General features: G+C 33.9%; 2 protein-coding genes across 2 annotated transcripts; both read right to left on the minus strand.

The window, feature by feature from the left end:
• Positions 1-1,730: 1,730 nt before the first annotated feature.
• Positions 1,731-2,687, minus strand: LOC103745037 (olfactory receptor 8K3-like). Its single transcript, XM_008846936.1, has one exon. It carries the CDS (start codon positions 2,670-2,672, stop codon positions 1,731-1,733), a length of 942 nt encoding a protein of 313 aa, XP_008845158.1. The 5' UTR covers positions 2,673-2,687.
• A 6,733-nt stretch (positions 2,688-9,420) lies between these two features.
• LOC103745049 (olfactory receptor 8K3-like) lies at positions 9,421-10,329 on the minus strand. The gene has a single exon (XM_017801621.1). The coding sequence runs from the start codon at positions 10,327-10,329 to the stop codon at positions 9,421-9,423; it is 909 nt and encodes a 302-aa protein (XP_017657110.1).
• Positions 10,330-14,276: the final 3,947 nt, after the last annotated feature.

Genomic DNA, 14,276 nt, shown 5'->3' on the forward strand with positions numbered 1-14,276 from the left:
CTAAATCTTAACATTAATATATGATATTGCAGCTGTGAATAGACTTTCTAGAAACTTAACATATTTTCTTACATATACATTTGAATAAACAAATGAGTAACAATTACCTCTGCAATGCCATTTAAAAATAAAAAATCAACCATATAAACTCTTGAGAACTGTTTACATTATATGAAAATGTACATAGACTATCATTATTCCAGTGAATGACTTCTTCATATTTGATTACCTAGGGGATAATTTAATTAAATGATGTATCTTAAGTAAAACATCTGACTTTCCATGAAGAAATTACAGTGCCAGAATTTTAAATATTAAAAACCATGGAAAAATATTATTCACAATAATGGAAAAAAATAGTGAAAGCTATAGAGGCAAAATGTCCAGAAGACAGTGCAATGATAAAAATAATTACAAATTAGTACAATATTCATGAATAAAACAGCATATTTCAAATCATGGAATTGTCTCTGGTGGATTACTCCAAGTTTAATTATCAAATAAGGAAAGTCAAGCAAAAGATTGAATGCAAATTCAGTGCACTGTCTATGGAAGTATTATGAGGAAAGTCATCTCCAAGAAAGAAATGAAACAAACCTATTTTAGCACAGTAGCATTTCCTGTGAGAATAAACTAACAAACAAGCTGTTACTTTAGAGAATGATTCTTTGCATTGGGATGAATGAAAAGAGAAAATATCTATTAGATACAACAGGCAACAAAGAATCATGTTCATGACAGGGAGAATCAAAGCAAGAGCAAAACAAAACTTGTTTCATGGAAGATCTTTAGTAAGGAAAATTATCTTAATTGATGTGTACACAAATTATATGCAAACTATACCTTTCAATTTGACAAATTTAGATGCAGTGAAGCTTTGTTTCAAAGAATAGCCAAAAGTGTCCAGTTGATAGACTCATATATCAGAGGGTACACCGATTTGATGAGATAAAAGATGGATGGTTGCAAAATCATTATGGGAATAGTGGTATTCAAGTACATTCTATGCTAGCCTGCTTCAAAATACTGTACCACAGTCAGGCTCCTTGTACCACAATCAAGTATGAGTTTTACGGGAATTTACTGAGGGGCAGGTGAGAAGGTTCAGTGATAAAGGCACTTGCTGTCTCCCTTAAAGCACCCGTTTTCCGAACCTACAATGATGGAAAGAGAGTATCAATGCTCACACGTTGTCTTTGACCTCCACATACATGCTGTGGTATGTATCCTACCTTAAAAATGAAAATTAAAAAATAAAAATATTCTTGGGAAATATACAGAAATTGATGTAGCCTAAAACAAAAGACACTGTAACTGCATAAAAACAGAAAGGCACATAAAATATCAAATTGATCCTAGGAAGTCTGTTTAATAGTGGCCCCATGGCACAGAGAAATTTTTAGTGTCCTCTTTTATACATACTTTTCTTTTTCACTCTTAAAATCTGTGACTCTGTAGTGCTGTCTTCAAGTTTACAAAATCTATAGTTGCTGCTATTTTGCAATTGACACTGACTATTGTGTTTACAAAATATCTGTCAAGGCTAACAAAATCATTCTTCACTAAAGTGACTGCAAGATATGAGAATTAAATTACTATCAATAATTGAGGGAGTTAAATACATGTTAAACACATCAGTGCCTATAGTACATAATGGAGGAAAACAGAATCAATTCACATTCAAACATATTTTGATGGATTCATATTGTATGCAACATTTTATGTGACTTTTAGGAGAATATATTGTATAATTTTTGCCATGTTCGTTGTAGAGCATCTTTTACATCTTTGTTCCTCAAGCTATAAATCAATGGATTCAACATGGGAATGATCAAGGTATAAAATATGGAGGATATTTTGTCAGTATCAATGGAATGACTAGACTCAGGTTGCACGTACATAAATATCAAGGTACCATAGAAGACTGTGACCACTGTGAGGTGGGACCCACAGGTGGAGAAAGCCTTGCGCCTGCCCTCAGCAGAGTTCATCCTGAGAATGGCTATGAGGATGAGCAGGTAGGACACAAGGACAACCAGAAGAGAAGAAATCAAATCAAAAGCTGCAAAGATCATAATGATCAGTTCAACTTGGTGTGTATTTGAGCAGAGGAGAGATATTAGGGGTATACAGTCACAGAAGAAGTGATTGATGACATTGTAGCCACAGAAAGATAAGGAGAAAATATTTATCGTGACTACAAGAGACATAAATGTACAGTAGAGATAGGTCATTGTGACTAGTGCCCAGCATACCCTTTGTGACATGATGACAGTGTAGAGCAGAGGGTTACAGATGGCCACATAGCGGTCATAGGACATGGCAGACAGAATAAAAAGTTCACTGCCAATGAACAGAAGGAAGAAGGCTAGCTGTGTAGCACAAAGTTTAAAGGAAATTACATTTTGATCCTCTACAAAATTTACTAGCATCTTTGGCCCCACAGTTGTTGAATAAACAAAATCAGTAAAAGCCAAGTGTCTGAGGAAGAAGTACATGGGTGTATGTAACTTGGGATCTATGTTGGTGAGGATGATGATGCCCACATTGCCAACTACTGAGATCAGATAGATGATGAGGAACAGTCCAAATAATAGAGCATACAGCTCAGCACGGTCAGTGATGCCCAGCAGGATGAATTCAGTCACCACTGTGAGGTTGTGTTTCTCCATTCTGCTTATCAGAAAACCTGTTCTCAATAGAGACAACAGAATACTAAATGATAATGTCATTGTTTCATGAGAGAATTTATTGCGCAAACATATTACACATATGAAACATCTAAATTTTATGATTCCTAATGTATTCATATAAAGACATTTATTTCTGTGAATATATAAGTATAAGCAGCATTTTTGTGTGGTTCTCACTTATGGATATATTGTAGAAAAATATTACAGAATACAAAATGACCTTTATATTGTTCAATGTTAGAGAGGGATTGCAGGGTCCTTTGGGTTGTTAGGTCAATTAATCTGTTGAACAACTTACTTTATACAAAATGCAGTTCCAAAAATTACCCATATCAAGAACCTTTGAATACTATCAAAAAATTCTATTAGTTCTGTGTCAAATAGACAATAGATAGATGGTGAATAAGATAGGTAGATCGATGATAGGTAGAGAAGTAGATAGGTAGAAGCTATTTGACAGATAAAGTCCATAGAGAGATGTATAACATTAAAATGAAAATAATTAAAGTATTATTAAAATTTTCATTTTTGTTGCAGTTGTTTTCTATTTTCTTTTAAATAATTGTAATTAGTAGCAATAATATCAATATACTTATACCAATTAAGTGTTTTCTAATGACAAATTCCAAAAATGCATACAAATCCATCTTTGAAGCCTAGGTTTAATGTCCTTTAACCCTAAGCTATGCATCTGAATAATTCTAAAGATGACCTTGTAGTGCTCTGATAAGGTTGATTTAATAATCCAATATTCAAACAATATCATGAATCCTTCTCAAATATATACATTTTATTTTTATATGGATTTGTGGTACTGAGGGTCAAACCCAGGGTCTTGCATGTGATAGCCAAGCACTGTACCATACATGCTGTGGTATGTACACTTCAACCCCTCCCATCCACCAACCAGATAGTAAATTATTTATATTCAAAACAAAACATTTTAAGCACATATGAAAAGTACATAAACTTCTCTCTAGCTTGATAAAATCACATTAAGAACTGAGTAGGAAGAAGCAAGAGGAGTTCTCTTGTTCAGCCACCAGGGAGTAGGAGAAAACACAGGAACTAAAAAAGAAATGGATACTGACATTTGATGAAAAAGTCAGAGCAAAATGTGACCTTACTGGGCAGACTCATAACATAAAGCCTTCTGCCTCTTTTACCTGTAATGAGCCTTCCTTCCTGATTCTCCCCTGCATATCTTAACATCTAGTGTTGAGAGGCAATTTATGAGGGTTCCTTTAAACTTCAGGGACCCTCCCTCAGGACTTTCCAAGTACTCTGTTTATTAACACATGGTTGGAATGAATGTCTGGAGAATGTCCACTAATTATAAGTAAGTTTATATTTCATTGTGAATTTATTAAATTATTATAGGAAACAGCAAAATGATTTCTAAGTTTTTTGCAAAAATATTTATATCAGGATATCTAAGAGATAGTCACAACATTCATTGTAGCAGAATTCCACATACACAGGATGTAAAAAGAACTTAAAAAGCCATTGATGAATGAATGGATGCATAAAGTGTGTTACATCCAAGCACTGAAGTAGTATCCAGCCTTAAGAATGCATTCTTCAATATGTACTACCATGATGAACCCCATCAGGATGCTAAATTCAATAAGCCGGTTACAGGAAGTTATAGATGACTTCATAGTAGGCATTATCCACTGTGAGTAGAAATACTTTGAAAGTTGAAAAAATAATAGCAAGAAATATGAGTATTTCCCTTGTGTATATGTCCACATTATCTTTATACACTTATAGTTGATGGAAAATTTACTGGCAGTTAATTCATGTCTGCTTTTAACTAAGTTGTAATGATCATGGAAAGGCAAAAGCCACCTTGATATTATTTTATTTAATGCATGCCCCACTGTGAGATAATGTGATCAAGTGGTAGGTCTATTTTCAATTTCATGAATAAGTCCCATTTCAACTTCCATGGTGTTTTTACAATTTTACATTCCAAAACAGTGATTAAGTGTTCTTTTCTTGAGAGAGTTCTTGTTAGTCATTTTGATAATAATCATTCTACATATTGGGAAGTCTGGGGCTGGAAAGGAGGCTCAGCGGTTAAGAGCACTGGATGGTCTTGCAGAGGACCAGGACTTCGCTCCCAGAAAGCATGTTAGCTTGTATCACTTATAATTCCAACCAGTTCCAGTGGATTTTATGTCCCCTTCTGGCCCCTGTGAGGTCTTAAACCAATTTAGTGCACATAAATCAATTAAGTCACTCACACATTCACATGAATAAGCTTAAAAATAGATAAATATGAGATGCATTATTCACTGTGGAGTATATGTCATTTGGATAAATATTAGTGGTGCCATGCATTCTTAAATGAATACTTTCTCAATCTACGTGTGTTATTATGAAAATATCTGTCTACATATACTGGTGACTAATCAAGTTGTTTTCTGTTCAGTGCATTTTTGTAACTTCTTTGTATATTCTGGGAATTAACTATTTGTAAAATATATAGACAACGAATAGTTTTGCCCACTCAGCAGGTTTACATTTCACTCTGCAAATTGATTCTTTTATTCAGTATGACTTATTTAGTTTGCTGGACTCCAATTGGCATTTTTGGGTTAATGTTTACTGTTTGATGTCATGTTACTTTAAAAATATTTTATTTATTATTTTTATTTTATGTGTATGCATGTATTGCCTGCATGTAGGTAAGTGTACCCGTATCGTGCAATGCCCACAGAGGTCAGAAGAGGCTGTCAGATCCCCCTGAAACTGGAGTTACAGGTGGTTGTGAGCCATCATTTGGGTGCTGGAAACTGAACCCAAGTCCTCTATAAAAGCACCCCTCCTGTCATTTTTTTTCTTTTTTTTTTTTACTTTGAATACATTATTTTTTAAATTTTTACAAAAACTTTATTGAGGATTTCATACATGTATTTAAGGTGTTTTGATCAAATGGATGCCCACTCCCTCCTCTCCAACATTGCCCCCTCTGAAGAGGTAACCTTACAATCTTTAAGAATTAGATACAAGCTCCCAAATACTTTTGACATTTTTGGCCTTTAGAAAAGAGTATGTTGTTAACAGGCCCAAGGACATTTTGACTTTTAGCCAAGAAAATGGATACATTTCTTTGGGGTCTTTTTACCCTAACTGCCTAGCCAATTCCTACTTCCTATTCTTATCACCATCCTCTGAAGGGGTTACCCAAATTGCCAATAGGAAATAGGGACGTCGGCTGCTCTGGCTTCTTCCGTGATGAACAGGGACGCAAGGTGAAGCAATTGAAAATTACCCCTTCAGTGGGTCTATCTAAAAGACTTCCAAATTGCATAACTCTTGTCTCTAAGGGAAGAAGAAAGTCCTTGAATCACGAATGGGCGATGTGAAGAAGTAAAGGCAAGAGTAATTAGCATTACAAGGTCTATACAGGAACTAGAAAAAAGTCAGAACAGGGAAAATTTCAAATGTTCATATGAAAGTCCATTGGAATTCCTTGACAAGGGCTCCCAAAAGCATTCCTCTATTGGGTCCTTCCTCATTTTTCTTTTGTCTTTCAAGGCTGAACTAGTTGTCTTGGAAGAGGCTGGATACTCAGGTGAGGATTCAGTGACCCTGCTTGGCACTTTTTTAATAAATGAGCACAACCGTCAAGAAGCCCAATTGTGACTATGTTTATCAATCAGGCTCAGCTAAAGTCGTGGTCATGGTAGTTATTTCATGCAAAAGGGACTGCTGTATAGCATCTTCTTATTAAAAGGACCGAGACCTCTTCACATCATTTAAAAAAAAAAAAAAAAAAAAAAAAAAAGAACTTTTTGCTTTTTTCAAGGTTCTGAAGCATTTTCCGCATCATTAATGAGTTTCATGTGTTCTGCTTGTATCTTAATCCATTCTCTGCTCACTTTCACAAATAATAAGAGACAGAAGTCTACTTTCATTTGCATAAATGTAGACATTCAATTTACTGCACAGGGTTTGTTGGAAATATTTAGCAATATAGTTTGCAATGTAGTGTCTGGGAATTGTTATTTGACATCAGTAGTATAGGTGAAGGGCTTGATAGCTTCACTATAGGTTATTTTCTAGTTTTTCTGATATCTGTTTTGATTATATATCCATGCATTTTGATTATTGTAACTTTGTAGTATTTTCTTTTATTAGGCAATGTACTGGATTTTCTTTATCTCTTTTGGATCAAGATGACTTTTGCTCTTTGCTTTTTTAAATTTGTGGATTCAGATTTATTTTGCATGTTTTTTATGTCTGTGAACCCTGTATTTGAAGGTGGTATGGGAGTTACATTTAATTTGCTGAACACTATTATGACATGTACCATTTAAAATGTCAATTCTTCCTCTCCATGAATATTGGATTCAGTTTTATTTTTAGCATTACCTGACTTTCTTATATAATTGTTTTGCTGTTTTTATTGTAAAGACTTTTTACAATTTTACTTAATTTTTTTCTTATGAATATTATTTTCTTGTCACTATGGTAAATGGAATTGCTTTCTTACTTTCCATTTAAAAGAACTGAATATTGACATGCAGGTAAGGTACTGAATTTTGTGTGTTGAATGTTTATCCCTGCAACTTTTCTGAATTTGTTCAATAATGCTTATAATATTTTATTTTCCACTGTAGCTAACATTGTACTCATAGAAATATATTGGTAATGTTTAGATATAACTAGCTCCTGGATCTTGAAGTATATAGAAATATATTAGTTGACTGTTTGCTAATGTACCTTGAACTTGTATATTCAGTAGTAGAATGAGAATGTTTCCTGTATTCTATCACTTTACCATTGTGTATTGGTCCTATACTTCAAAGTTCTTGTAATTTTATGAATTCCTATGTTTTGCTTTGAAATTTTCATTAACATTTAACATTTTCAGATTATAATTATTATCTACATAAGTGACAGGATATTTTGATTGTATTGTTTATAAATATATACCTGTAGTATTTTATATGGATTTTAGGCTTATCATTTGATTCCAGAAATGCATAATTTTATTATGCGGTTTGTCACTGAGGACAACTCTAATGCCTTATATTTTGTTTATAAATGTTTATTGTATTACCAAGTAGAATATTTATGGATGATGAATAAAAAAGTCAATACTCAATTAGCTATGTTCATGTAAAAAATCATAAAGACTTTAATCTCTGATTTTGTTGATTTGGAGGTGCTCTTTCTTTCTTTTGGTTAACTGGGCTAGTGGTCTGTCAATCTTTTTATCTTTTCAAAGAACCAGGTGTTGGATCGTCAGACCTGGAGTTAAGGGTGTTTGTTAGCAACCAAGTGTGTATTGGAAAATGAAACCAAACCAAACTAAACAAGAAAGACACACACACACACACACACACACACACACACACACACACACACACACACCTGAAGAAAAATAGGTCCTCTGCAAGAGCAGTCAGTGCTATTAACCACTGAGTCTTCTCTCCAGATCCTATTTTCTGGTTCCTTAGTATGGCAATAACATTACTATTTTCAGTGTGAACTCAAATATAAATTACTTACTGGAATTAGGATTGAATATAACTTTTGTACATGTTTTAAGATTCATCATCATATATCTTTGCTACATTTTCACATATATAATGCCTCCACCCCTTTTTTTAATAATTATTGGCAGATAGTTTCTAAAGAAGGGAAATTATTCCCTTTTGGAAAATTTTCTAATGCTCCAGTGAAATGGCCCTTTAGGTGGGCCATTTAAGAAAAAGACATGAAATGATGCAGGAATGTTTTGAGGGGGGCATATGGAGAGAATTATGAGGGAACATAGCAAAGTAGACATCATATTTCATTGAATATATTTATTGACTTCTCAAGAATAAAGAAAATGTTTTCCTTACTCCTATAAATCATTGCTTTAAATTTTATTTGATAAGAAAAGATTTTATTAAATGGTGGTGTACTAAAGAAAGATATTAATACTACTATAAAGGAAATAAAATGCTAAAAGTTTAAACATTAGAAATTGTGAGGTAACATGAAATTTATACAGAGATTTACAGATGCTGAATGTGCAGGTGTGGCAAGTGTGCACATAAATATATAGCACATCCCACTCCTTGCAGACATAGCATAGTACAAAACATGGGCTTGTTTCTGTTAGCACCATCCAAGTTCAGTTCTCAAGAGAGTAAAGTCAAATGACAGATACTAATGAAAAGATAGTGTGCTGTCCATGGACCTAGCATGATGTGTCAGATTAGAAAAGGCACAGACCTACTTCATTACTAAGAAATATCTTATGAAATAATAACATAAATATAAATACAATCTGACTTTTAAACAAACATACATTCTTAGACTTTAGAGGGTCCAGGAAAGTCATGATTCAGCAAAGTAGGCAGTAAGGAGCCAAGTTTAAATGGCTGCATGCAGCATAGAGTGTTGCAACACATGTTTATGGTCTACTGCCCCTCAATCCAGGCTACTTCCTACCAACTGTCTGCATTTACTATTATTTCAGTTCTCCATTCCTGATGGAAAACAAAGACTTTGCTATTCTCTTTACTAAGTAGAGTAAATTAAGATAGATCAGTACCAGGAATCCAGGAATGCAATTTGATAATTATTTATTGAACCTATTCAAGTTTGCTAAACATTTTGAAAGAAATCAAAGCTGGTTTACATTGAAAGCAAACTGTTATCACTAAGATTTTAAAGAACTTTTAAGAAAAGGTAGTGGTTATCTTTTTCAGGGTTCTTTCTAAGGCATTTTTTCATCTTTATTCATCAAGCTGTAGATCAAGGGATTCAACATCGGGATGATCAGTGTGTAAAATATGGAAGACACTCTATCAGTGTCAAAGGAGTGGCTTGACTTAGGCTGCACATACATAAATATCAAAGTCCCATAGAAGACTGTGACCACTGTGAGGTGGGACCCACAGGTAGAAAAAGCCTTCCTCCTGCTCTCAACAGAGTTCATCCTGAGAATGTCTATGAGGATGAGCAAGTGGGACACAAGGATGACCAGAAGTGAAGAAATCAAATCAAAAGTTGCAAAGAATCTAATTATCAATTCAACTTCATGTGTATTTGAACAGAGCAAAGATATCAAGGGAATACAGTCACAGAAGAAATGTTTGATGGTGTTGTATCCACAGAAGGATAAAATGAAAATCTTCAGGGTGACTATTAGACACATAAATATACTGTAAACATATGGAATTGCCACCAGTGCCCAGAATACCCTTTGTGACATGATGACAGTGTAGAGCAGAAGGTTACAGATGGCCACATAGTGGTCATAGGACATTGCAGACAGAATAAAAAGTTCACAAGTAATGAAAAGAAGGAAGGAAGTGAGCTGCACAGCACAAAGATGATAAGGGATTGTATTTTGTTCTGCAACAAAATTTCCTAACATTTTGGGGCCCACTGGTGTTGAATAGGCAAGATCAGTGACAACCAGGTGTCTGAGAAAAAAAAAAAAATACATTGGCGTTTGCAGCCCGGAGTCTGTGTTGGTGAGGATGATGATGCCCAAATTTCCCACTGCTGAGATCAGATAGATGACAAGGAGCAACCCGAATAATGGGGCCTGCAGCTCAGGGCGGTCAGTGATGCCTTTCAGAATGAATTCAGTCACCATTGCGCGATTCTGTTTCTCCATGTAGACATATTGCAGGATCAGTTCTGTGTAGAAACAATTCTCGGGTCAATACTGATCTGGTTTTCTCACCTGGAGGACAAGTATAGGCAGTTCTATTGTAAACAGATATGTTGAAATGTTCTAATAAAGAATACTTGAAAGCAAATACACATTAATTTGCATACAGGAATTATAAAAGATATAGGAACAAAATAGAGCTGTGATTCTCATATGCTAATTTTATAATTCAAAATTATTATTCTGTCTATAGAGATATTTAATGCCTCAAGAGTTGGAAATTAATTGCTACTGGCAATGAATGGGTAAAAGCTAGTAAGCTTGTTCACAATGTATTGTACTGTTTCCAGTACAAGAAATATGCACATTAGTGAATTTCTTCTTTAGTTAAGAAACAACTAAACAGGGGCTGGAGGGATGGCTCGGCAGTTAAAAGCACTGACTGCTCTTGCAGAGGACCCAGGTTCAATTCCCAGCACCCACGTGGTGAATACAAACCGTCCTTAACTCCAGTTCCAGGGGAATCCGAAGCTCTATACCGATCTCCGCAGATTGCACTACACAGGTGCACTCACATACATGCAGGCAATACACTCACACACATAAAAAATTTAAAAAATAATTTAACAATGAAATCAAGGAAAGCAAGAGGAAGGAAGAAAGGAAGGAAGGAAAGTGGAAGAAGGAAAGAGGGAGAAGGGAAAGAAAGGAATGGAGGAAGGAAGGAGATAGACGATAGATAGATGAAAGAGAAGATAGAAAGAGGATAAATAGATGACAGATATGACGGCTGGATGGATAGATGATAGATATATAGATGATAGATGATAGATAGATAGATAGATAGATAGATAGATAGATAGGTAGATAGATAGATGATAGATGATAGATGATAGATGTGATAGGCAGATTGATTATAGAGTGCAATACCTGATGACAGGGAGAACCAAATGTTGATAGGTATAAATATATAAAACAAAAATTTAGAAAATATTCAGTTTTTTTTGTATTTGGCAATTAAATTATGAATAATTTATGCAATAATTTTTCTACTTGTTTTTCATAATCATGTTCAAGTATTGACAATTAATACATCTAGGATCATGAAATAGGTATTCTAATTACATACTAAAGCTTTCATAATGCCAAATTCTGAAAATGCACATAAGTCATTTATTTAAAGTATGGTCTCTAAAATCTTTACATCCATATGTATTAAAGCTGAAAATGTTAACACACTTGTAAATATTAAAAAGATATGCAAACAAAAATTACAACAGATGATATTGTCTTTCCATGATTAGACAAAAAGGCAGATATATTTCTATAAATACAGCATTTAACATAGGCCGTAATGTTTCATGTATACAAAGGATAGTTTGCAAAAATAATATATTAAACTTCAGTGCCCATATTTAAAGCTATAATATCCTTGGAATGATATTTGGAAAGATGATGCATAATTAAAGGTGTCAGTGCTTTTATGATATCAGGAAATAATTGGCAGAAATCATTGAATGTGTGTGTCTGTGTGCATGTGTGTGTTTGTGTGCATTTATTTGGAGTTGAGAATCAGCCTTGTAGCCTTGTTAATGCTAATAGCCAACATATGATTAATTTTTGAGATAGGGCCTCATTATGAAGCTCTGTCAAGGAGTGTACTTGGGAGTCTCTTATTTCCTTCTCTGGAGTGATAAAATATTTTTATACATAACCATGAATGTATTTACTTTAAAGATTGCTATTTACATGTGTATAAGTTTTTTTGTATGCAAGAACTTTCTCCTTTATATTGATAAAATGCTGAAGAAATAGAGAATATGTAAATTATGATATAATACATGCAAATTTCCCTATTATCCACCCCACTCCCATTCCCATGAGTAAAACTGGGAAAGCTGCCTGCCCTTGTGCTGCCTTGCTTGTCTTCTATTACTCATACTTTTAATTCTATTTTAATCTTACTTACATTTGTTAATTTAGCAAAAATATTGCAGTTCCATTTTGGCCACTTTTCTTGCAACTGAAATATACTTATTTAAATGTAACAAATTTGATTCACTGCAGAGAATTCAGGTACCCAGCACCCATATCAGACAGCTCACCACCACCTGTAACTCCAGTTCAAGCAGGATCTGACACCTGTTCTCCACAGGTACCAGATGTGCACATAACCACACACAGATTTGCACACATACACATAAATAAAAATAATAATAAATCTTTTAAAAACAAAAAAGATTCATTTTTCTGTGGAACACCCTGGAAAAATGTCTAGAAATTTGAAAAGACTGGGAGAAAAATAAGTCAGTGGATTGATTTTATACAATAAAAACTCATGATTGCCTTTGGACAAAGTAATAACACATGTTAAAAACAGTAAAGATTGAAATTTTTATATGACCTTTCATTTATTTGTATACTGTTTACAAATGATACTTTAGAATACAATGCTGTAAACCCCAAATAAAATACATGCATTATATATAGATGTGTGTTTGTGTGTGTGCATGTGTGTGCATTTGTGTGATATTTACAAAAAGTTTTCTAAATATACTAGAGCAAATCATACATCCAAACAAGTGAATAACCAAATAAAATTATCTCAAATTTTTTAATAAACCCAAAGTTAGAAATTTTAAAAAAGAAGAAGGTAAATGATACCTGGGGTAAAATAATTCATTTGGGGCTGAAGAGATGGTGCAGTGGTTAAGAGCAATGACTGCTCTTGTATAGGACCCAGGTTCAGTTCTCAACACTCACACGGCAGCTAACAACTATTGGTAACTCCAATCCCAGGGGATGTGACACCCTTTTCTGACCTCCACAGGCATTGCATGCCACAGATGCACTTGCATACATGCAGGCAATACATTCATACACATTCAATAAAAATAATAATTATTTTATTTATTTGAAAAACTGTAATATGGTCAACAATTGTAGGAGAAAAATTATTAAGAAATGGTAGTGATACAAATCACAGTTAAAACTGTAGTGTCAGACATCAGAGTGTCTGCTACAAGCGAAAGATGAAGTTGTAAAGTTTAACTCTATATATGAATCTCACCACAGATAAAGTTCTTTTACTTTATATGAAATGTATTTGAGGTTGCAGTGACTTGATAACCATTCCCTGCCTCAATCAAACAACTTTCTCATATTGAATATAAGATATATCAGGTCACAAAAGATAATATCTTCAATACATTCAACCAGAACCTATTACAATCTTATGTAGCTTTTCTGAGAGAACTTTGTAATCATAAAATGCTAAAGATGATAGGTGCAAATACTCATCTGAGGTAAAGATGAACATGTTTCCCCTCACCGGCTTTGTTGTTCAGTGTGTACAAATCTCTTTTCAGTTTGTTAAATTTAAAGAAATTGCCATTTTTATTTCTATACTCCGCAAAATTCAGTTCAATTCCATGGATTGAACTGAATCCAATTCAAAAAGTTCCATGGACTGAAAGTGAATGTTTTACTATCACCATAAAATTAAGTGACCGAAAAATCAAATGTTTTTAATATCTCAATATGAAGTGGAAACTCCCTTTGCCTTAGAATATGGAGATTGAATATCTTTCATCTGATCATTAACATAACAAAAAGGACCTACATCATCTAACCACCAAAAGGTACTACCAAATGTACTAACATATTTATCTTTCATTCCCACTTTCTTTGTGAACCTGTTGGATAAAATTATATGCATAAATTATATTCTCTAAACACAAACATACAATTTAATATTTCAATCACGTATGAACATTTAATCTCTAAACTTTGACGAAAATATTCCAGAGTAAATATGAAGAAAGTACGGGAGAACCTACTACTGTCCAGACATCATGGTGCAGTAGAAGTCACAGAAAGTGAATGAGAGATGAGCTCTTACTTTAGGTGTCAAAGCCAGAGCACATAGGGCCAATCTTGTGTATAGAAGT

This window comes from Nannospalax galili, unplaced genomic scaffold, assembly GCF_000622305.1.
Source record: "Nannospalax galili isolate Female #2095 unplaced genomic scaffold, S.galili_v1.0 scaffold583, whole genome shotgun sequence".
Taxonomy (NCBI): domain Eukaryota; kingdom Metazoa; phylum Chordata; class Mammalia; order Rodentia; family Spalacidae; genus Nannospalax; species Nannospalax galili.

Excerpts from the sequence above, each read along its gene's own strand:
- LOC103745037 (XM_008846936.1), bottom strand. The coding sequence starts at position 2,672 with ATGGAGAAACACAACCTCACAGTGGTGACTGAATTCATCCTGCTGGGC.
- LOC103745049 (XM_017801621.1), bottom strand. The coding sequence starts at position 10,329 with ATGGAGAAACAGAATCGCGCAATGGTGACTGAATTCATTCTGAAAGGC.